Consider the following 21756-nt stretch of genomic DNA (forward strand, 5'->3'; position numbering starts at 1 on the left):
TTCCTATGGCTTGTTCAATAACAGTTCTGGTGGTGATGTGACTGTCGTTGTACCGCTGCTGTGCCTCGTTGGTGGGGTTTCTCACAGGTATCATGAGCCATGTCTGCAGGAGGTATCCCTTGTCTTCAAGGAGCCAGCCCTTAAGTCTGTCTTGTGTGTGGAAGACGGCTGGGATATTGGACTCGCGCAAAATGAAGGAATCATGGCAGCTGCCAGGGAATCTAGCACACACCTGCAGATACCTCTTCCGGTGGTCACAAACCAGCTGCTCATTGATGGAATGATATCCCTTCCGGTTGACGAACAGTCCTGGCTCATGTGGAGGTCCTCGGATTGCTACGTGTGTGCCATCAATTATGCCCTGTACCCATGGGAAGCCAGAGAGTTGAAACCCACTGTCCTCTCAGTCTGCCTGATGTCGTCGTGGGGGAAGTTTGATGTAGTCGGATGCCCTGGCAAACAAGCCATCTGTCACCTGTCATATACACTTACGTGCAGATGACTGAGAGACCCTGGAGATGTCACTGATGGCACCCTGGAAGGATCCGGAGGCGAAGAAATTTCAGGCAGTGGTCACTTTAACTGCAACATGCATTGTGTGGCCACCAGGCCCAGCCGGAAGCAGTTCTGTATGGAGTGTGCAGATGTCTGCAACCACCTGTCGACTCAATCTGATGCTGCGTAGGCACTGCTCCTCAGAGAGGTCCAGGAAGCTCAGTCTCTGTCTGTAGACCCTCTCACGTGGGTAGTGCCTCCTGCAACCTCGGCCCCTTCGTTGGTCCCCTCTCTGCTCCTCTGCAGGTCCTTGTGGCACACCTCCGTCTTGTGCACCTGCAACTCCCAGAACTGCACGACGTGCCTGCCATGGATGGTGATGTGCCTCCTCCTCAGATGTTGTCAGTTTGAGGGGCTCCAAAATATGTCTGAACACAAGAATTCTGAGTGTGAACAAAGAAATCTCAGTCTAAACACACAGAACTCCCAGCCAGGTTTGTCTGAGAGAACTGATTGTCCTGCTGCAAAAACTCACCTTTTCTTCACATGTGTCAATCACTGGTTTAATGATGGTCGGTTGCAACTTACCTCCATTTCCATGGCGTGTTTGCGAGGGCATGGGACACATGTTCAGGGAAAGTTAAAATAGTTTGTGTGGCTCAGTGCACAAACATTAAATCGCCTTAAGTGGTTCAACAATGTTAATTTTCCCTTTAAATATTGGCCCACCAGCTTTAAATGCTGGTGGGACTGCCAGGTATCAGTAGCGCTCATGCATCCAAACTCAGAAGTGGGCGTGTTGGAGCCGGAATGCGGTCCTGCTCCGAATTCTTGTAATTTTCAGTGCCCACCCGCCCCCAACCCACCCGTTCTTGGGGGTTAAAATTACCCACATTAGTCTTCAATTCCATGTAAAATAATGGAATTGATTATCAGGAATAAACTTGAAGATTATCTATACAACAACCTAATAAACAGCAGTCAACAGGTTTTAGAACTGGGTTCTAATGAATGGTCGTCACCTGAAACGTTAACTTGATTGTTCTCTCCATGGATGCTGATTGACTTGCTGAGTGTTTCTAGCATTTTCTATTTTTGTTTTGGATTTGCAGCATCTGCAGTTTTTTGCTTTTTGTTTATATTGATAAAGTCTCATTCCTGATTGGAGCAAAAAGGCTGTAAAATTGTACACAATACTCCAGATGCAGTCTCACCACATAATTGCAGTAAGATATCTTTACTCCTGTACTCAAATCCTCTTGTAATAAAGGCCAACATACCATTTGCCTTCCTAATTGTTTGCTGCACCTGCATGTTAGCTGTCATAATATACCAATCAGGGAGCAACCTTTCCTAGTCCTCCAAATTTGGAAGTTTTAAAGAATTGAAGTCGAAATTGGCTTGGGCACAAACAAGAAAGGAACTGATGGAGGCTTATCAGGTTGGATCGAAAGAACTCACAGGCACCATATTGGACATCCTCACATTAGAGAGTGCTCTTCTGAGGTTGGGGTTAAGGTACATTTTTGAAGCCAAGTAGAGGGAGATTGTCTAACTCATACTCTGCCTGCCCAAGATGGGAAAATTTCCCAGCATCAACATGATTCACCTTGATGAGCATAAATGTCGCAATCCTGATTTTTTTTTGCCATTATACAGCATCTGTCATTATAGCTCCATGGGGTGTCACAAATCTCCTTACATTCACAATGGAAGAGGTCTGGCCTCAGCCTAAAGTCATAAATGTTTATATAATGCATAATGTTAAAACTCATTCTATTTGAAATAATTATGCATTCCAAAATATGCTGTTTGTTAAGTAGTTCATTTATGAGTAATCTGCTAAACAGAAGGAAAGAAGACTTGCATTTATATAGCGCCTTTCATGACCTCAGGGCATCCCAAAGCGCTTTACAGCCAATGAAGTACTTTTGAAGTACTGTTGTAATGTAGGAAACGCAGCAGCCAATTTGCACACAGCAAGCTCCCACAAACAGCAATGTGACAATGACAAGATAATCTGTTTTTAGTGATGTTGGTTGAGGGATAAATATTGGCCAGGAAAGTGCCATGGGATCTTTTATGTCCACCTGAGGGGTTTAACCTCGGTTTAACTTCTCATCCAAAAGATAGCACCTCCGACAGTGCAGCACTCCTTCAGTATTACTGGGATGTCAGTCTAGATTATGGGCTCAAATCCTTGGCATGCCAGTTGTCTTATGATCCCACTACATGTTTAGATCATACCTCATTTTCTGCTATGCTGAGTGCCTGTAATGCATAACTACACTCAGTATACTCACTACATATTAAGAAAGCTATAAACAATTTTTTTTTTAAAATTAATAAACTATTCGTTATAGATATTATAGAACAAGCATCTGGCAGAAATTAATATTCAGAACACATGCAGACCCAGAAAATTCCAGGTACCCAAGCTGGCAGGTTTTTTTTAAAAAAAGCTTTCAGCTCACACAACATGCTGCTGAAACACAAAACAATTTGTTACTGTATTAAAATCCACTTAGATACCAGAATTAATTTTCCTACTGTAATATTAACCAGATGCTACTAAGGTAAACAGATAAAATTAGTGCCTGATTGCCTAAAAACTGGCTCCAAAAACTGCTTTTCCTTTCAGACTACTCAGGCCCAGAAGTTAAAGGTTGCCATGGTTACATCATAGTTGCAACCAAGTCAACTTTTTATACAATGTTAAGAATCAAAACAGAAGTACTAATGCTCAACAAGTTACTTGTCCTTGGCAGCCCAGAGTGGTCCATCAGGATAATTTGTCACTCACACTCTGATGGGGAAAGGCAGTAGTTTTGTGGGATAACAAAATGCAGTGGGTTAGCAAACTGTCTTTTATCTCACGGACCCTGATTGAATAAAGCTTCTCTCCAGGGATGGACATCCTGTCGTAAATATGCATTTCTTTTTGTTGCAAATTTGTAACTTTACAACATGAATTTGTGATATGGTGAGGGGTGCTCTTTAAAAACAAATCAACTCAACTTGAATTATGCTGGCAGGGAGGCAGGATTGCTTGGTTTCTTTCTGAATGTGTGCAGTTTGTGTCAGTCAGTGCAAGACCTTACCCTCAGCACAGCTGTGGGTGATTGATTCTTTAAAAAAATTCTATGGCCATCTCTAACCTAGTAGCATTTTACTAGGTCTATCTTCCCTGTGCTACTGTAGCAGCTCCAGGCAGACCCCTCCTGCATTTTAACAGCCTGTTCTCATGGCTTTCTGCACATGTCTTCTTGTTCAGCGAGCGCATTGTTTCTCTGGCTCACTTTATTCCTATGCAGCAGGCTCTCCATGCAGAGCTGTATGGAAAAGAGAGAGCTAAGAAAAACAGTAGGAGGGAAAAGAAAAGAGAAAAGGAGAGGGAGAGAGAATATAAATTAGAAAAGGAGGAGTGAGAATGTGAACCAGAAAAGGTGAGAAAGAGGGAAGGTTATTTCGAAACAAGAAGGAAGGGAGGGAAAGAAGAGAAAGAAACAACGTGAACCAAAAAAGGGGAAGAGATAGAGTGAGAGTGAATATGAATCAGAAAAGGAGGGAGAGAAAAAGTGAACCAGAAAAGCAGATAGATAATGTGAACAAGGAAAGGAGGAAGAAAGCATGAAATAGAAAAGGAGGTTAAACAGAAGAGAAAAGTAAGGATGATGAACCATAAGAGGAAGGAAATAGAGAAAACGAGAGGAGTGGGAAGAGAAAGAGGTAAGAGGAGACATGAGAGAAGTAGGAGGGAAGAGAACCAATGGAAGGAGGAGAGAGTGAGAAGTGAAGGAGGGTAGGGAGGAAAGGAGAGGGAAAGGAAGAAGGGAGAGTGGAGAAGAAAATGAAAGTAAGAGAAGGGATGGAGAAGTAAGAGTGAGAAAAGGGAAAATAAAGAAGGAAGGACAAGAAAGATAAGGCAAGGAAGAAATAAAGATTGAGAGAAGGGAAGGAAAGAATGAGTGAAATAAGGAGGAGAGTGAGTGCATGAGTGAAGGAAGGTGGAGGGAAAAGCAGAGAAAAGGAGAGGAAAGGCAGCAATAGGAGGAAATGAGAGGGAAGTAAATTAGTGAATAGAGGAGAGACGGTAAGGGAGAGACATTTGTTTCAGACTTACCAGTATCAGCATTTTGAGTTAGCAGGATGTAAGTGGCTGAATTTTTTTGGTAGACTCGACCAGTTGTAAAAGGTTTTGAAATCTATTGAATTACATTGTTTTTCTTGTCAAGAATGACATGTTGCACAAGTGAGCAATGAGCAAACCAAAGGTTAAAAACATAATTTTTGCTCCAGAGCTTAAGGATTTTGTTCAACAAAATCAGGTGTACCCAGCCCTGCTCACTCTTCCATGGCTTTGACATTCCGGGTTCTAGGTTAAATGATTTGGAAAAGTGTTAATGCAGCTCTTACTTGATGCAACACTATGGTCAAAATTTTCCAGGACCCCCACACCAGCAGTGGGGACTTGCAAACAATGGACGGCTGATCAGAAAATCACAGGTGCATTGCTCACATTTTTCCATTTATAGAAACCAATTTGACTCTAATTAACACTAAATTGGCAATCCTTCACACAGCTGTATTGTGTACAACTCTTCCATGGTCATTTTTTAACTGGGTTCTGATTTTAAAGATTATTTTTTAATTAAAATAGATCATATTCATGTATCTATTTTGGGTAGTCAATGTGCATATCCATATTTTGTGAGGTCAGTGCAGTGTTTCCATGGTGTTTATGGAAGTAAACACTGCATTCAATGGTACATTAGTTTTGTTAGTGTGGCTATGAATAGCTGGGAGCAATGCATGTTTAAGGATTGAGGCAAATTGTTCGGACAGGTTCCCTGAGGAACCATGCTCTTTTTATCAGTAAAGAAAAAAACCCAATGATACTTTCTCACTGTGGTAATTTTTTAATGACCCATACATACAATAAAAATCTTGCTATCAAGTGCCATTTTATAAGACATATTTACTGCAAACTCTTTTTAGAAACATGTTACTGAAAAGTGTGCTATTTTGTAATAGCCTGATCTTGATGATGCATGCTTGGATTATCCACATTTTTACTTTTCTGGGATGCAGTAAATGGCTCTCAGATATCTGCCTTATTTCCCCCTCCCCAGGTTTGTGATTTTGTGGCCAGTATGACCATTTCATTTATCTCGTTTGAGGCTGAGAGAATTTCAGTGTAAGTTGGGAATTTGGATCAGAAGATGAGCATAGAAATACATAAAAGTTACAACATGGAAAAACGTTGTTAGGCCCAAGCAGTATGTGTTGGTATTTATGCTCCATGGGAGCAAGTAATATATCTGCCCTTAGCCTTTACCCCCTTTTCCTTCATCCACCTATCCAATCTAATCTTGTTGATATAGTTCATGCCTCAATCCTAGAAGTGAATTCCACAGCCTCACACCTCTCTGTGTAAAGGAGTCTCTCACGTTCCCTGTTCTAAATCTTTCACTTTAATCTTGTATCTATCGCCCCTTGTTCCAGACCTCTCAACTACTGGATACCGTCTGCTTCTATCTATCCTGTCCCATCCTTTCATAATTTTAAACACAAAGTAGGACACAGGGCTGCCAGAAGTTATGTTATTTTAAAACTTTCAATTTGTAGGTTTGTGTAAAACTATTGAATCTAAATAGAATTTTCACAGGAGTTGGAACTCTTATGAAAATTCCACTGAGAGTCTGTACAGCATCATTTTTCTGCACAGTGTATGTATTTAAAATAATTGTGCCACATTAATATGGCATCTAGAGGTTGTCATTTCTCAGTTTAATAGTGAGTTACACCTTTTATATGACATATAAACTTTAACGCGAGTCATTACACCAATTGCTTTCCAAAAGTTTGCTGACGATACAAAGCTAGGTGGGAAAGTAAGCTGTGAGGAGGACACAAAGGGCTCGATTTTGGAATGAAGTAGTGGGTGCGCTGGGGGCTCCGAAAATTGGGGAAATCCCGAGCAGATTCGGAACCTGGCTCCAACCCGCCAGACAGTGACGCGTCTGGGTGTGCGCGCGCCTCCTGAGTGTGGAAGTCCCACTGGCAATTAAAGCCGGCAGGATGACAGTTAAGAGATTTATTTAGATATATGAAGTACTTGAAGTACTTAATTTTGTGCACATTGAGTCAGGGGTCCAATTTTCAAACATCTTCAGACGTGTTTCAGCCAGCAGCCAGTTGGACATTCAAATGCTTGTTTGACAGATGGGGATAAAAGGTGAGTTATTGCAGCAGGACACTCAGTTCTTTCACACAAACTTTTGGCTGGGAGATCTTTGTGTTTTCACTGAAAATTCTTACTTTCCATTCAGAATTCTTCTGTTCACAGATATTTACCAACTTTTCGGACCCCCTCAAACTGACACCAACAGGATGGGGAACATCACCAGCCTCGCCACCCCTCCCTGCAACTACACATACACCCATGGTAAAGTAATCCAATGGGTGGCATAAAGTGTCGCCGTTCATGGTGAACCTCATGAAAGGGCCCATCACAAAAGCCAGTCAAGAATGGGCAAGACATGGCAGTAGTGGTGAGAATGATAATATTTAATGTGAATATAACAAAAACTAAATATAAATGAAAAACATGACCGTCTGTTCCTACTGCTTTTATGTGGTGCATCCCCTGTGGCTGCAGCAGAGATAGTGGCAGGTTGCTCATGTTCATGCCCTGACAGCTTAGATGCTTTCGGCCTACGCCCTTTGGATTTTGGAGCCCGTGAGGGCCCCTCCAAAGACCGCTCCACCTGCAAGGGCTGTGCAGGGGCCGACTCGGCCACCTGGAGAGGAGGCAGCATTGCGGGTACTGGTTGAGAGGGGAGCAACCGGTGAGACGTGGGAGTGCTTTGAGTGGCGTCCCCACTTCTATGTCCCCTTTCACCATCATCCCTCTCCTGGACCAGGCCCACATCACTCCTACCAGCCGGCTGGACAACAGTTTGAAGGACATGTGTGAGGCCTCCGAAGACCAGTTGTAAAGTATTTGTCTGCCTGTTTAAGTCAGCAGAATGTTGTTCACCCTGAGTCCGTAGGGCCGTTGTTAGGGCCTGAATGGACTCATATATGAGCCATGTTTGAAGCTCAATGGAGGCTAGCCTTCTTTCCAATGCAGACATTCCCGCACTTACCTGTGACACTATCTCAGACACTTGCTCACTTCCCTGTGACAGTATCAGAGATTCCCTCACGTCCCTGTGACACTATCTCAGAGATTCCCTCCCGTACCTGTGCCACCATTCCACTCATGCAGGAGATGGACTCCTCCACCCTCTGTGCTATTGTGGAGAGTGCGCGTGGCTCCTGTTCCAGTACCTCGCAAATGTGCTGCTGTCCCTCGATCATTCTCCTTTTAAAGGATGGTCCCCCGGGGTTCAGCATCTACGTCCAGCTGAGCAGAGCTCCACCAACTCGGACTCTCCACAGCTGCCCCTGCCACCAGTGTCTGCCCATGCTCACTTGTGTGTGGTGCCTCACCAGGTGCCAACCCAACTAACTGACTACTAGGAGCCACCGAAGTGTGAATATCTGCACTGGTGGATGGCTTGCTATGATGTGATGGTGCAACCTCAGAGGCCGGCAGGTCCTCTGAGGAATCGCCTTCTGCCGTCACTGTGGTCGTTGAAGGCCCTGTAAGAGAACAGAAGGCAATATTAAGCATCATCACAGATGTGTCATGTTGCAATGAGCATACTGAGGTTTTGAAGATGGCAATATATGTTAACATCAATTCATATTGAGTGTGATGAATGTTAAAGTTGTGTCACCAGATGTTTGTGGGGTGCCAGTCTCGCCGTCCCCGACAGACAAGCACTTGAGGGTGAGGCTGACCATGAAAGAGGTGCATCAGAGGGTGAGTATGAGACGGAGCCATCACATTGGATCAGGATTGAGGTGAGTGGTAGTGGTGGGGTGACAAATGGGGAGGTGAGGAAGTGCTGAGGAAGTGCAGGTAAGTTGATGATGAGCCTTAAGTGGGTGTGAGGTGATGTGATCGAGTAGCCTTGGCAGTGCAGAATGAGTTGGGGGGTGGGGGGGGTCGGTGATGTGGAAGACGGAATGTAGGAGAATCAATAAGTGTACTCACTTTGACTGACCTAGTTAGGTCATTGAAGCGCTTCCTGCACTGGATCCAGGTGCGGGAGATGTTGCTACTGCTGGTGACCTCCTCTGCCACCTCGAACCAGGCCTTCTTGGTGGCTGAGGCAGGCCACTTCCTCCCGTTGGCCGGGTAAAAGACTTCCCTCCTCCTCCTCACCCCGTCCAGTAGCTGCTGCAGTGAGACACCGCTGAACCCTGGAGCAGCCTTGTCCCTGTGCTGCTCCATTGTGATTTCTGGGTCTTTGCTCCAGCAAAAGTCTTTGGAGCAATGGCCCTTTAAATAGAGCTCCTCCAGCTGACAGCCTGTGATGCGGGTGCGCAGTACGCCCGCTGCGCTGCTTCGAAGTGGCAAACCCAGAAGCCACATTAAGTGGCACCAATTCACTTGTGATCGCGTGCGAAACAGGCATATTTTATTAGTCGGGTTACCTACGCGCCCATTCACCTCCCCCCACTCCCCTCCACCCTGCTGCCATCCCGCCTCCATTCTAAAATCGGGGCCAAAGAGTCTGCAAGGGGATGTAGACAGGTTAAGCGAGTGGGCAAGAAGGTGACAGATGGTGAATAATGTGAGGTTATTCAGTTTGGTAGGAAGAATAGAAAAACAGTATATTTTTTAAATGGTGAGAAACTATTAAATGTTGGTGTTCAGAGAGACTTGCGTGTCCTCATACAAGAAACCCAAAAAGTTAGTATGCAGGTACAGCAAGCAATTAGGAAGACAAATGGCATGTTGGCCCGTATTGCAAGGAGGTTGGAGTACAAGAGTAAGGAAGTCTTACCACAGTTGTACAGGGCTTTGGTGAGACCTCACCTGGAGTACTGCATACAGTTTTGGTTTCTGTATACAGTGTTGGTCAAGGAAGGATATACCTGCCTTAGAGGCGGTGCATCAAAGGTTCACTAGATTAATTCCTGGGATGAGAGGGTTGTCCTATGAGGAGAGATTGAGTAGAATGGGCCTATACTCTCTGGAGTTTAGAAGAATGAGAGGTGATCTCATTGAAACAAATAAGATGATGAGGGGGCTTGACAGGGTAGATGCTGAGAGATTGTTTCCCCTGGCTAGAGAGTCTAGAACTAGGGGGCATAATTGCAGGATATGGGGTCGCCAGTCAAGATTGAGATAAGGAGGAATTTCTTCATGCAGAGGGTTGTGATTCTTTGGAATTCTCTATCCCAGAGGACTGTGGATGCTGAGTCATTGAGTATATTCAAAGCTGAGATTGATAGATTTTTAGGCTCTAGCGGAATCAAGGGATATGGGGTTCGGGCGGGAAAGTGGAGTTGAGGTCGAAGATCAGCCATGATCTTATTGAATGCCGGAGCAAGCTCGAGGGGCCGTATGGCCTATTCCTGCTCCTATTTCATATGTTCTTATGTTCTTAACACTTTAACAGCAATCAGCATTGACATCCTGGATTACCACAATTGTCTCTAAGTTACATATCGGAAATGTATTAGACAATGCACTCACTGCTTTTGACCAGCAAAAATGAGGCAGTAATATTCTAGACTGTATAAAATACTGCTTAGTTATTGTTGTCTAGAGCCTCATATTTTTATCTGTACAGATAATCTGGGGATTCTCAATTATCTGCCAATTTTTATTAGCTGTTGGGAGGAGAGGGGAACATAGAATCATACAGCACAGAATGAGGTCATTCACCCCATCGTGCCTGTGCCAGCTCTTTTGAAAAAGTTATCCAATTAGTCCCACTCCCCTGCTCCATAGCCCTCCAAATTTTTCCTTTGCAATTCTTATTTGTTCAATTCTCATAATCTTATTTGTTTCAATGAGATCACCTCTCATTCTTCTAAACTCCAGAGAGTATAGGTCCATTCTACTCAATCTCTCCTCATAGGACAACCCTCTCATCCCAGGAATTAATCTAGTGAACCTTTGATGCACCGCCTCTAAGGCAGGTATATCCTTCCTTGACCAACACTGTATACAGAAACCAAAACTGTATACAGTACTCCAGGTGAGGTCTCACCAAAGCCCTGTACAACTGTGGTAAGACTTTTCGATTGGCCAACATGCCAATTCCCTTTTGAAAGTTGTTATTGAATCTGCTTCCACCACCCTTTTAGGCGGTGCATCCCGATCATTACAACTCGCTGTGGGAGAAAAGTTCTTCTCATCTCCCCTCTGGTTCTTTTGCCAATTATCTTAAATCTGTGTCCTCTGGTTATCGACCCTCTTGCCAGTGGAAACAGTTTCTCCTTATTTACTCTATCAAAACCCTTCATAATTTTGAACACGATTATTTAATCTCCCCGTAACTTCTCTGGAGAACAATCCCAGCTTCTCTAGTCTCCCCACATAACTGAAGTCCCTTATCCCTGGTGTCATTCTAGTAAATCTCCTCTGCACCCTCTCCAAGGCTTTGACATCCTTCCTAAAGTGTGATTCCCAGAATTGGACACAACACTCCAGTTGAGGCCTAACCAATGATTTATAAAGGTTTAGCATAACTTCCTTGCTTTTGTACTCCATGCCTCTATTTATAAAGCCAAGGATCCCATACACTTTTTTTAACAGCCTTCTCAACTTTCCTGCCACTTTCAAAGATTGGTGTATGTGAACCCGCAGGTCTCTTAGTTCCTGCACTCCCTTTAAAATTGTACCATTTAGTTTGCATTGCCTCTCCTCATTCCTCCTTCCAAAAGGTATCACTTCAATATTCCGACCAAAGCAGTGGTTAAGCAAGGTTCCACTAAAACTACTTGGCAGTAATGCGAAATAACGGATGAGTCATTAATACAGTAAACTAGATGACTATCATAACTCAAATTGATTTCATGGAGATTACTGCTAACTTTACTGCTCAGAAATGTGATAATTCAGCACAGCAAAATTAACAACACTAATTCACTGCGGCAGATTAGCGTTTAACTCTCTCAGATGTGTTTCTGAACACATTTGGAAGTGAACACAATTAACCCATGGAATAATTAAAATATGACATCATTGACAATACATTAGATGTTTTGCCATTTGTGGGAATAACTCACTTGTGCTCATGGCATAAACCACTTATTAGCACCTAGCAGAACATTTCCTGTCTACTTAAAAAAATCCCATTTCAGTGAATGGTCAATGATCACCCCAGGATTCCTTACAATCTTTTGCTAATGGATACCCCTTTGGTGTGTACACATTTCAATTTCTTGCTCCAATTGCATTTATCATATTCAATTTTTTCTTTTGTAAACAATTTTACAACACCAAGTTATAGTCCAGCAATTTTATTTTAAATTCACAAGCTTTCGGAGGCTTCCTCCTTCGTCAGGTGAAAATGTGAAAATCAATTTTTTTCTGCCATTGTTTAAACTAATCCACTTAATTGGTCCACAGATCTTTCAATACTGTCAATCTCTTTGATACTCATTACCTGGCCGCATAATTTGTTGTCATCAGCAAATTTTATATTATTATTATTATCACTACAACAAGAACTCGCATACTCTCTGAATAGTGTGAGCAACAGAAAACCTGGAACAGAGTCATGTGGATTCTCCCCCTAGATACTGCCACCAGACAAAATCTTTCCCACTTAGCTTCATCACCTTCTGCTTCAGATTGTCAATCTGGTTTTCAATCCATTAATTCCACGGGTTTTACGGCATATTTATGATGGTTCAACCACTTCAAGTTCCTATTACCATGAAAATTGTCCTGTTCACTTTGTGGGAGGGATTCCACAGAAGCGAGAACAACATAAAAACAATTGCGCATGTTTTACTCCAGGCGCATGCAAGAAATCTAATATATTTTCAATCCTGCACATATAAAATATTCAGGTTACAGCAATTTCTGACCAGAGACCGTTACCAATAAAGTTCGGAATTTTAACAATTTAAATATTTTTCTGCTTATGAGATCACAATAATAACAACAACTTTGAAGAAGGATCTGTACTTTTGAAGAGCATCATTATGAAGTCCTCTCGTGGGACTGACTGATTCACTTCACACTGTGTGTGGAGATGCCGTTCACACTGACAGAGTTACACTGAGTAAAAAAAACAATTATGGGACAGATTTACTGTCTCGTCACTAATCTCCCCATTTACATTCCCACCCGGAACCATTCACTATCAGAAACACAGCCAGGGAATCTGGCGGCAGTTCACAAGACCCTTAAAAAAAGTGGGTCTCCGTTGCTACAGGAACAATGTGAATCAGTGGGTTAGAAATTGGTCGTGGGCCCTAGCGCAAAATGGGCGACAGCGAATTGACAGCCCGTTTTACACTCCGTTTTATATTCTTTTAGAAAATTGGGCGGAGAGTAAAACGTGCTGCTGTTTGGCTATCGCCCAAGATAAATTTATACCCCGATATTTTTATTCCGGCCAATGTGGGAAGAAAGGTCATGTGCCGTGGTTGCACTTTCAGAATGTAAAAACACCGAGGCCCAGAGTTTCTACTCGATTGCGCCGGCCTTTTCAGCACAATCCGGCCGAATCAGTGCAAAACATAGAGGAATTTTGAATTACGCCCAGCAAAAGTCGAGTTTCCGTGATGTTTTGTGTTGGCTAAAAAAAAATATTTTTAAAAAAATCGCTGAAACTAGCCCCGCCCACAAAACTGGCCACAACCCCCGCTCTTAACAATGAGGGTGGTGAGTGTCCACCGATTGCACCAGTCTGCGGCCATTCGAGGAGGGTTTTAAAATTAAGCTAGCTTTCTTGGGCGCAAAGCCACTAGTAAACACGTTTAAATGTTTTTAAATATTAAAAAATATTAATTTACTAAGATGTACACCAACGAAAGTAATAAATGCTTCAGTATAGTTTTTTTTGAGTCATTTTCAGTGATTTTAAATCAGATTACTCACAGGCAGAGGACTGGAGACCTTTATTGAAAATGTGGTATTTGTCAACTTAGGCATTTGTTCCACTCTGACTGGTTAAGAGTTTCAGTAGTATTGGAGATGGCAGTGCCTGTATTATATTATTATAGTGACTTAGAAAATAAGAATATGTATTATAACATCATCAGTTTAACATTAGGCAACATTATGAATGGTACTAGGACCAACTTGTTCAAAATGATGCAGTAACTTTACCAGAACACTCAAAGGTTGGTATTTTAAGTGAAACCGTTTTATGTTTCTAATGAAACAAAAGCGTCTTACTAAACGTAACACAAGGTATTACAATTGTGTGGGACAGGCTGGATGGACCAGAGGGTCTTTTGCTGTTCGTCATTGTTCGTATGTACGTACGTTTGTAAAACTTGTCTAAAGCTTTTTTTTTTCATTTGCAGAAACCATGGCAGTGGAACGACTACTGAGAACTCTCTCTAGTAACTCTCGAAAGGGGCAAATGCAAGGTCCTCGTTTCCAGCTTACTAATAGTGCCTCTGTGTGGGAGATGACACCTAAACGATATACCTATGATTATCAAATTCATCCAGAGTGGGTGACCCAGCCCTGGCACACTCAGTACTGACAAAGTCAAACATGAACCTTGTAACTTGGCATAGACCTTGATGCCGTAAGGAACTAAGGTCCATGGTCAAGACATCTTTGGAAAAAAAAGTTACCAATGATCATTAGCTTTAAAATTCTTGTGTTTACATTTTATTGATTTTAAAAATACATTTGTTTAAACAGTGATTGTTGATGACAGTCAAGGAACTAGTTTGAGGTTATTACTAAGCTCAGCAGCATGAAGTGAGCTGAATTAACATCAATTCAGATATAGCCATTAACCCAGAATGTTTCAGCCTTAACTGTGTACAGTAATTTAGGTCATTCATGCCATCATAGCCTTTGATAATGTCAGGGGGTATTCAGTGGGTTAAAAAAACAATATGTTTTATATAAAATAGAGCATCATTAGAATTAAAAAGAAGCGTATTAAAGGTGATTGTCACTGTGTTTGGGGAGAGAAAGCCTGGAAGAATCATATGTCAAGATGATGCAACACATTGTTTTCTGACATGAGTGAAGTCACCATGATGCAAGTTATATCACTACGCCACATGTTTACAAACAGCGGACAAGTGCTTGCAGACCACTTTCCACAAGTGGTGCTGCCTCTTTGAAATACGAATGTGTGAACAATGTCAGACAGGAAAAGACCCTCTGGTCCATCCAGCCTGTCCCACACATTTGTGACACCTTGTGCATCACAATATATACATTCCCTACCCCATCCAAAACCATGTGATCTCCTGGGAGAGTTGAGAAACCAGATAAAAAACCCAGGCCAATTTGGGGAAAAAAAATCTGGGAAATTAGTCCAGGAGATCACACTGGCCCTGATAATTCCATGCATTACTGTATCTACCTTTTGTGTGAGGTGATCTCCACCCCAGCCAGAAACAGGCCCAGCTCTCACGTAAAGGGAATTCTTAGTACCAGTCTATTACAAAGAGTAACAGTAACAGTTGCTCCAAATGCTCATTCAATTATATTGGTTCCATGAATTTTAAGGACGGGGTCTCGCCATCAGAACTAGTTTTAAGGAACAAATTGTTTGAAGAATTATAATCAACATGCTCATCTGCTATCCAGGTCACTCAACTTTTGAAGATTTTTATTTAACCACTGAGTGATGATGACATCATTGAGTTGGGTTACTGAGTCAGACTGTATGAGTAAATTGAATTAACATTAGTAGGCATACAGTTATTGATCTAGCATTGCTTCAGCATCAGCTATCAGTCAATTTAGCTCCTGCACTTTCATTAAGCCTTCTAAGACAATGCCCAATAACATCATTATTGTTCACTTTTTAAATAAAAATCTACTGAAATGGAGAACAAAAGGCTGTTAATGTTAATCATAGTTCTTTGTAATTGATTTTTTTAAAAGGAATTGTTGTTAATGAGTCTCCCTTCATGAGTTAAGAGCTGATGCAATTTGCGAGGATTAAAATACCAGATGTGATCAATTAATATTCTGTAGAATAAAAATAGGACAATGTGGTCTTTCCTAGTTACACCAAACGGATATTATAATGGGGCATGTTTTATATTCTCTGCGAGAGAGGGAATCACAAACAATGTAGAGTCAGAAAAGAATTTGCATTTTATTATAGAGCATTCACTGAGCATTTAATATCAGTGTGAAGCTATTACCAACAAAGCTAATAAGATCACAAGATACTTATGGATGAATTCATCCATCCTGAACAATCCTACACTACAATCATTGCAGCATCTAGTTGTTTCTTAAATGATTCCAGGATTTTCACCTCCATCACTCTACCCAGATGTTCCAAATTCCATTCCAAATGTTCATCACTCTCTGTGAAGAACTTCCTGATTATGAATCCTAAAGTTAGCTTTTACTAGTTTGAACCTGTTCTACTTCCACTGATTATTTTAATGTAGTAGTTCAGATTTACTTTCTACTTTTTTTATATACCTTTATAAGACCTACTGTGAGATGCCTCCTTTCCAGGCTGAAAAACCCAAGTCTTTCCAGTCTTTCTTCATAACTCAGACCCCCGACAGAATGGATCAGCCTCTTGGCTCTTCACTGTACTGTCTCCATAGTTGGAATGTCTCCCTTCTTTCTTGATGACCAGTATGGACACAGTATTCAAGGTGTGGTCTGACCAGAGAACTGTACAGTTTGATCACAACTTCCTTGACTTGTATTCTACTGTTTTGACAATGTAGTTCAATATACTATTCACTCTGTTGATTGCTGCTCTATATTGGTTAGACATGTTGAGTGTTCAGTCTACCAGGACTCTTTCAACCTCATCCTTAGCTATTTCAACATCATTCATGGAGTATGTGTGTTGTCCATTTTTCCTTCCTATACTTTACATTGTCTGCATTAAACTTCATCTGCCATTGTTTGGCTGACTCATGTATTTTGTTTAGCCCATTCAGTAATTCTTGGACTGCCTCCTTCGAGTCCACTGCCCTTCCAAGTTTGGTATCATCTGAAAATCTGTATTGAATTTCTAAATCCAAGGGGGTGATTTTAACCCTGCCTGCCCAGCAGAAACCAGACGGGTGGGCAGTTAAAATCACCCGGGTTACTTACCCGCCAGGGTCCCACCATTCTGAATTTTAACCTGCTCTACTGAGCAGATAGCAAGGACACCTACCCAAAGCTGGTGGGGTCCTTCTTTACACATTCGTATAGGGTCCTAATGACATAATCAGGACCCGACTGCATTTTTTAACTGAGGCCTAAGTGGGGAAGCTGCCATGGCTTTTCCTTAAGGTGAAAGCCGGTCAGGATCTTTCGGAAAGAAGAGGCCGAGAAAGATAACCTTTTAACTTTACTTTGTGCAAGGAAAGCTTAGGACCCCTCTGCCCCAGCTTCCCCCCCCTTCCTGAATGCAAGACCCCCGTGAGTTGACCCAGGAAGCCGATCGTTCCACCTATCTTGTGTCGGGCAATGCAATATTCTGCTGCTTTCCACTGACTTCCCACTTGAATTGCGGGATTTAAATGAGGCCCAGGAGTTAAAATAACCTGGACCTCATTTCTGGAGCAGCAGGTGAGTTTCAAACTCACCTCGTTACTCACCCACCCAAAACCCGCCCGGAGTTACAATCATTGATGTAATTGATACAACCCAAGTCATTGATATAAATTAGAAACACCAGTGGTCCAAATACTGAGCCCTGGGGTACCACTCTCAGTAATAGTCCCATCCTGACATTACCCATCTAACCAGAACCTGTTGTTTTTCTACCCTGCAGCCAGTTTCTTATCCATAGCCAAGATTTGTTCTGAACGCTCAGTTTTGAGCTTAATTAGTGACCTTTTGTATGGAACTTTATCAAGTGCCCTTTGGAAGACCAAGTACAGAATCCTATAGTGTTTACCACAATTCACTTGGATTGCCACTTCTTCAAAGAAATCAAGAAGTTTGATAAGGCAGGATTTTTCCATCCACAGCCTTGTTGACTGCTGTTTACTAGGTTTTTGTTGAACGAATAATCCTAAAATTTACTCCTAATAATTGATTCCATTATTTTACATTGAATTGAAGACTAATGGATTTGTACTTGCCTGTGACTGTTTTGTTGCTGTTTTTGAATATACACACTAAATAAGCCTGTTTCAAAATCTACTGGTACCTACCCTGGGCCCATTCTAATGATTGCCAGTGCCTTACACATTTTCTAGCCAGTCTTTCTCAACAATCTGGGATAAATACCATCCATCCCTGGAGATTTATTTGTTTTAAACCCTTTCATCTAATTTATATCGAAATCTTGAATTATATCGTGATACTCTTTGTTTATAGGGGAGGGCATGTTGTTCATATCTTCCCTTGTGAATACTTGGAGGAAGTATTCACTCAGAATATTTACTATCTTATGCTTATGATTGGTTTCAAGCACATTTGCACATTTTAATGTTCTCACCTCTTTGTCTTCTTGCTAATGTAGTATTGAAAGATTTTTTTACTGTTATGTTTTCCTTCTGCAGCTATGCTTTCTCTTAGCCACTTTACTCATCTTTTTAACTTGTTTTTGTATGATCCTATATTCATCCCAGTGAGTTCTTCCTCCTTTCTCCCTGCACCATTTGTAGAGGTCATTTTTCCTCTTTGTTTTGCTTTTAATGTGTTTGTTAGTCCACTTATTTGGTCTGAGCTTGCTGATCTTGGGTTTGTACTTATCTTGCAAGTCCAGCAGTTTTTTTTAAAAGATATTCCATTTGTCTTCTACTGAAGTGATGTTCAATATTCTCCTCCAATCTATTTGTTGCAAATTGTCCCTCATCTCTTTGAATTTGCCCTTTTGAGGTTATAAACTTTGCTCATGGTCTTAGGCTTAATTGCGTCCCAATTCTGTTCCCCCAGGGGTGCTATGACTTCCACTTCTGTACGTTGTCTGGATCATTTATGAATTCCAGGTCGAGATAAGCACTGCCTCGCTTAGATTCTCTTACACACTGAGCCATCAAACAGTCGTACATTACATTGATGAACTCTGACTTTAGACCACTTGGGTTTTCCCATTTATATTTGATTGATTGAAATCACTTTTCCACCCTTCTTATCTCTTCATCGAGCAAAATGTCCTCCTCCTTGTGCTAACCTGGTCTGTAGAATACTCCTAGTGCTGGCTTTCATTTTTTTCACTTTAGAGATTTCTATCTAAAGTACTAGTTTACCCCTTCCCTTTAGTGCCTTTCTTTTTCTATGTTTCAAAGTACTTTTTGACACTTTATAACAGCTGATCTGACATTGCATGGTAAAATACTCCCATCATTATAAAACAGCATATCAGATGACCTAATGTTTTATAATTGATGGGACTATTTTACTGTGTAATTTACAATGTATTATTTTGCTGCTGAGGCAGAGCTGTGTTTATGTGGTTTGTTCCTTTAAGGCCAGAAAGACTAATTACTATAAGCAAACACGGAATGAGGTCACTCAGCATTTAATTGTTGTTTGGCAACCCAACTTTGCAGATTGGAATGTACTTGTCTGTTTCAGGTTGCAGCTCAGGAACATCCAGCACTTTAAGATTATTTTGCACTGTAACAAGTGTGTGTGAAACATCTGTGCAGGCTGATGTACTGTATTTAATATTAGCATGGGATCTCCCGTGGTACTGCTCATGATAATGCAGAGCACGTGCTGTTTTTGCGCCTGCAGGATATGGAAGTCCCAAAAATCCACGGGCTTAAGTCTGCTGGGAAAGAGACAGGAAATCCGCCAGGACTTGGAAACGCAGGACCACCTTTCCCGCCATCCTCTCCAGATGCCCAAGATTATGGCCTGGTGCTCACAGCTCATATTCTAATTAGGTGACCTCCCCTCGACCCTGCATAATTTGGCAGGGTCAAGAGCAGAGGTCACCGGTGGATGGCTTCCTGATAGAGCAGATTTGTGCATTACTCTGGCAGCGTAATTCTGTGGAGTTTTGAAGCCAGAAAGGGTAAATTATTCCAATTGTAAGAATGATTGTTTAAAAAGTTTAAACTTTGCTACATTTACACTTAGTTTGGAGTGATCAGTTTTTAAAGAAATACTGACTAAACCAAAGGAAAGAGGAAATTGATATAGAGGTGAATACTCAAATGATACAATAATTTACAGCTGTACAGTCAGGGTTAATGTTGTAGAGTGCGTTGAGGACCTCAATTATTTATGAAATTAAATTATAATAAATCAGTATTTTGAGCTGTTGAGTAATTCGTAACTCACACCCACACTCTGCATTTTCAAACTGCAGCATTTTGTGCTTTTCAAAAAATATAAACTCTCAAACTCTCCCAATGAGTAAAGGCACATGTGAACTACTAAGGCATAGGGCATGATTTTAGCTTGGAGCCAGGAACACAGCGCGTCCACAGATATTCGCTTGGGGAACCCGGAAGCCAAATGAGTAGGTCGAACTCTGCGATCGCAACTCAACTGAAGGTAAGTATTTGTGCTTCTGGGTTTCCCACATGCCAGGCAGCCAGATTGACAGAGATCGTGGGCCGTGGAAGAAATCGGAGGTGGGGAGGGTGGGGGGAACGTGGACGACATCAGGTGGGCCTTGAAGAAGATCATGGGGGGGCTCCAGCATCCAATGGGGGGTGGGGTTGTCCAGCATTGGTGGGGGGGATCCAGCATCGGGGAGCGGGGGGTCCCATATTGGGCTTTAAGTGGGGGCGGGACTTCTGGGTTTCTGTTGCACGTTCGCATCCTAACGCATCTGGGTTAAACCCGGAAGTAGGTGCGTTGGAGCCGGGATATGGTCCCGCTCCAAAAATCATCTATTTTTACTGCCCACCAGTCCCCAACCCACCCATTCTTGGAGGTTAAAATTACCCCCATAGAGACAGGAAGCCACCAGATTCGATTCCTGTCCTGTACTGAGTGAGTCGATCTCAACAAAGGCAGCATTTAAGGTGCTGCAATTGACCTTAATGCTTCTGGATAAGAGGAAAGAAAGGAGGGAAAAATCAGCCAAGGTTCCTGCTCCCGACTGCTACCCAATGACCCCTTTTGGGGGAGCTGCATATGGATTTTAGGTGAGGACACGATCAGGCTTAGCTGTGATAGCCTGCAAGTTAGAATAGCTTGTCAACACTTGCTGTCCAGGCTTTCAGATGAATAATGTTCACTTGGGTGGGGTACCGAACAGCTGAAATTGCCCATGGGATCAAAACCTGGCCAGTGACTTTAGGAGAGGAGGGAAGAAGATTGAAAGGAGAAAAGAAATAATCAAAAAGCTTCTGAAGGCAATGGGGCCGATTTTCCATTGTCCCCTGCGCTCAAGTACAATTGAAGCATCGCACACCAGTGTGATCTGCCGAGACGCATCAGTACCTATCTATATCTCCAGGTTCAGTTGCTTTATATGTAGTGGTTTCACACCAGGTAACTGCAGCAGCTCAAAGGATAGAAAGAACTTGCATTTATACAGCACCTTTCATGACCTCTGGACGTCCCAAAGCGCTTTATAGCCAATGAAGTACTTCTGAAGTGTCACTGTTGTAATGTAGGAAATGTGGCAGCAAGATCCCACAAACAGCAATGTTTTGCACCCCAAAATAGGCGCATTCGGGGCACAAAGCAGAGGAAAATCAGCTCCAATAATCATTTTGAGAAATGTATAGTTTTGTCCAAATTGACACCAATTTACACTAATGCAATCATAATCAGCCAGAAAAAAAATAAAGTTATTTATATTAAATTGGTACCATAATCTTGGTTGATAATCAAATCTGAAAGGCAATTTGCAAGGACCTTCTCCATTTATAGCAATGTAATGGAGAGTCTTTCTAAAATGTAACTTCCTTCCAATGCTGACTGATCTGCTAAAGATTTTCTGTTTTTCTTACAGTAATGGATTGAATTTTTCTACAGTGTAACCACAGATGGGTTTTTAAAAAAGCAACTAGAGCCAATAGGAGTTGAGCAGGGTTGATTGATGGTGCGAGGGATCTGCACTCAGGAAATTGGAGCATGAGTTCATAACCAGCTGGATGTGACTACATCAACAACAACTTGCATTTATATAGCGCCTTTAACTTAGTAAAATGTGCCAAGGCGCTTCACAGGGGCGTTATCAAACAAAATTTGACACCAAGCCACATCAGCGCTGGTGTGAAACGTGTCGATGAGGTGGATTTGGTTTAAACCATTACTTATTAGCAAATGGAGATATTGGGCCAGAGATTACTCACCTGAGGACGCTGCTC

The 21756-nt window shown here is 42.1% G+C and overlaps 1 protein-coding gene across 2 annotated transcripts in view; it reads left to right on the top strand.

Annotated features, from left to right (window-relative positions):
- The window catches only part of LOC137299591 (uncharacterized), a 62412-nt gene extending 45981 nt beyond the window's left edge, over positions 1–16431 (top strand). Inside the window, exon 7 of one of the 2 annotated variants that reach the window (XM_067968477.1) lies at positions 13891–16431. In XM_067968477.1, the coding sequence (XP_067824578.1) occupies positions 13891–14075 (185 nt within the window). In that variant the 3' untranslated portion in view covers positions 14076–16431. The remainder of the gene's footprint in view (positions 1–13890) is intronic. The other variant, XM_067968565.1, reaches the window with a different exon arrangement.
- Positions 16432–21756: the final 5325 nt, after the last annotated feature.

The sequence above is a fragment of the Heptranchias perlo genome, chromosome 1, assembly GCF_035084215.1.
Source record: "Heptranchias perlo isolate sHepPer1 chromosome 1, sHepPer1.hap1, whole genome shotgun sequence".
NCBI lineage: Eukaryota > Metazoa > Chordata > Chondrichthyes > Hexanchiformes > Hexanchidae > Heptranchias > Heptranchias perlo.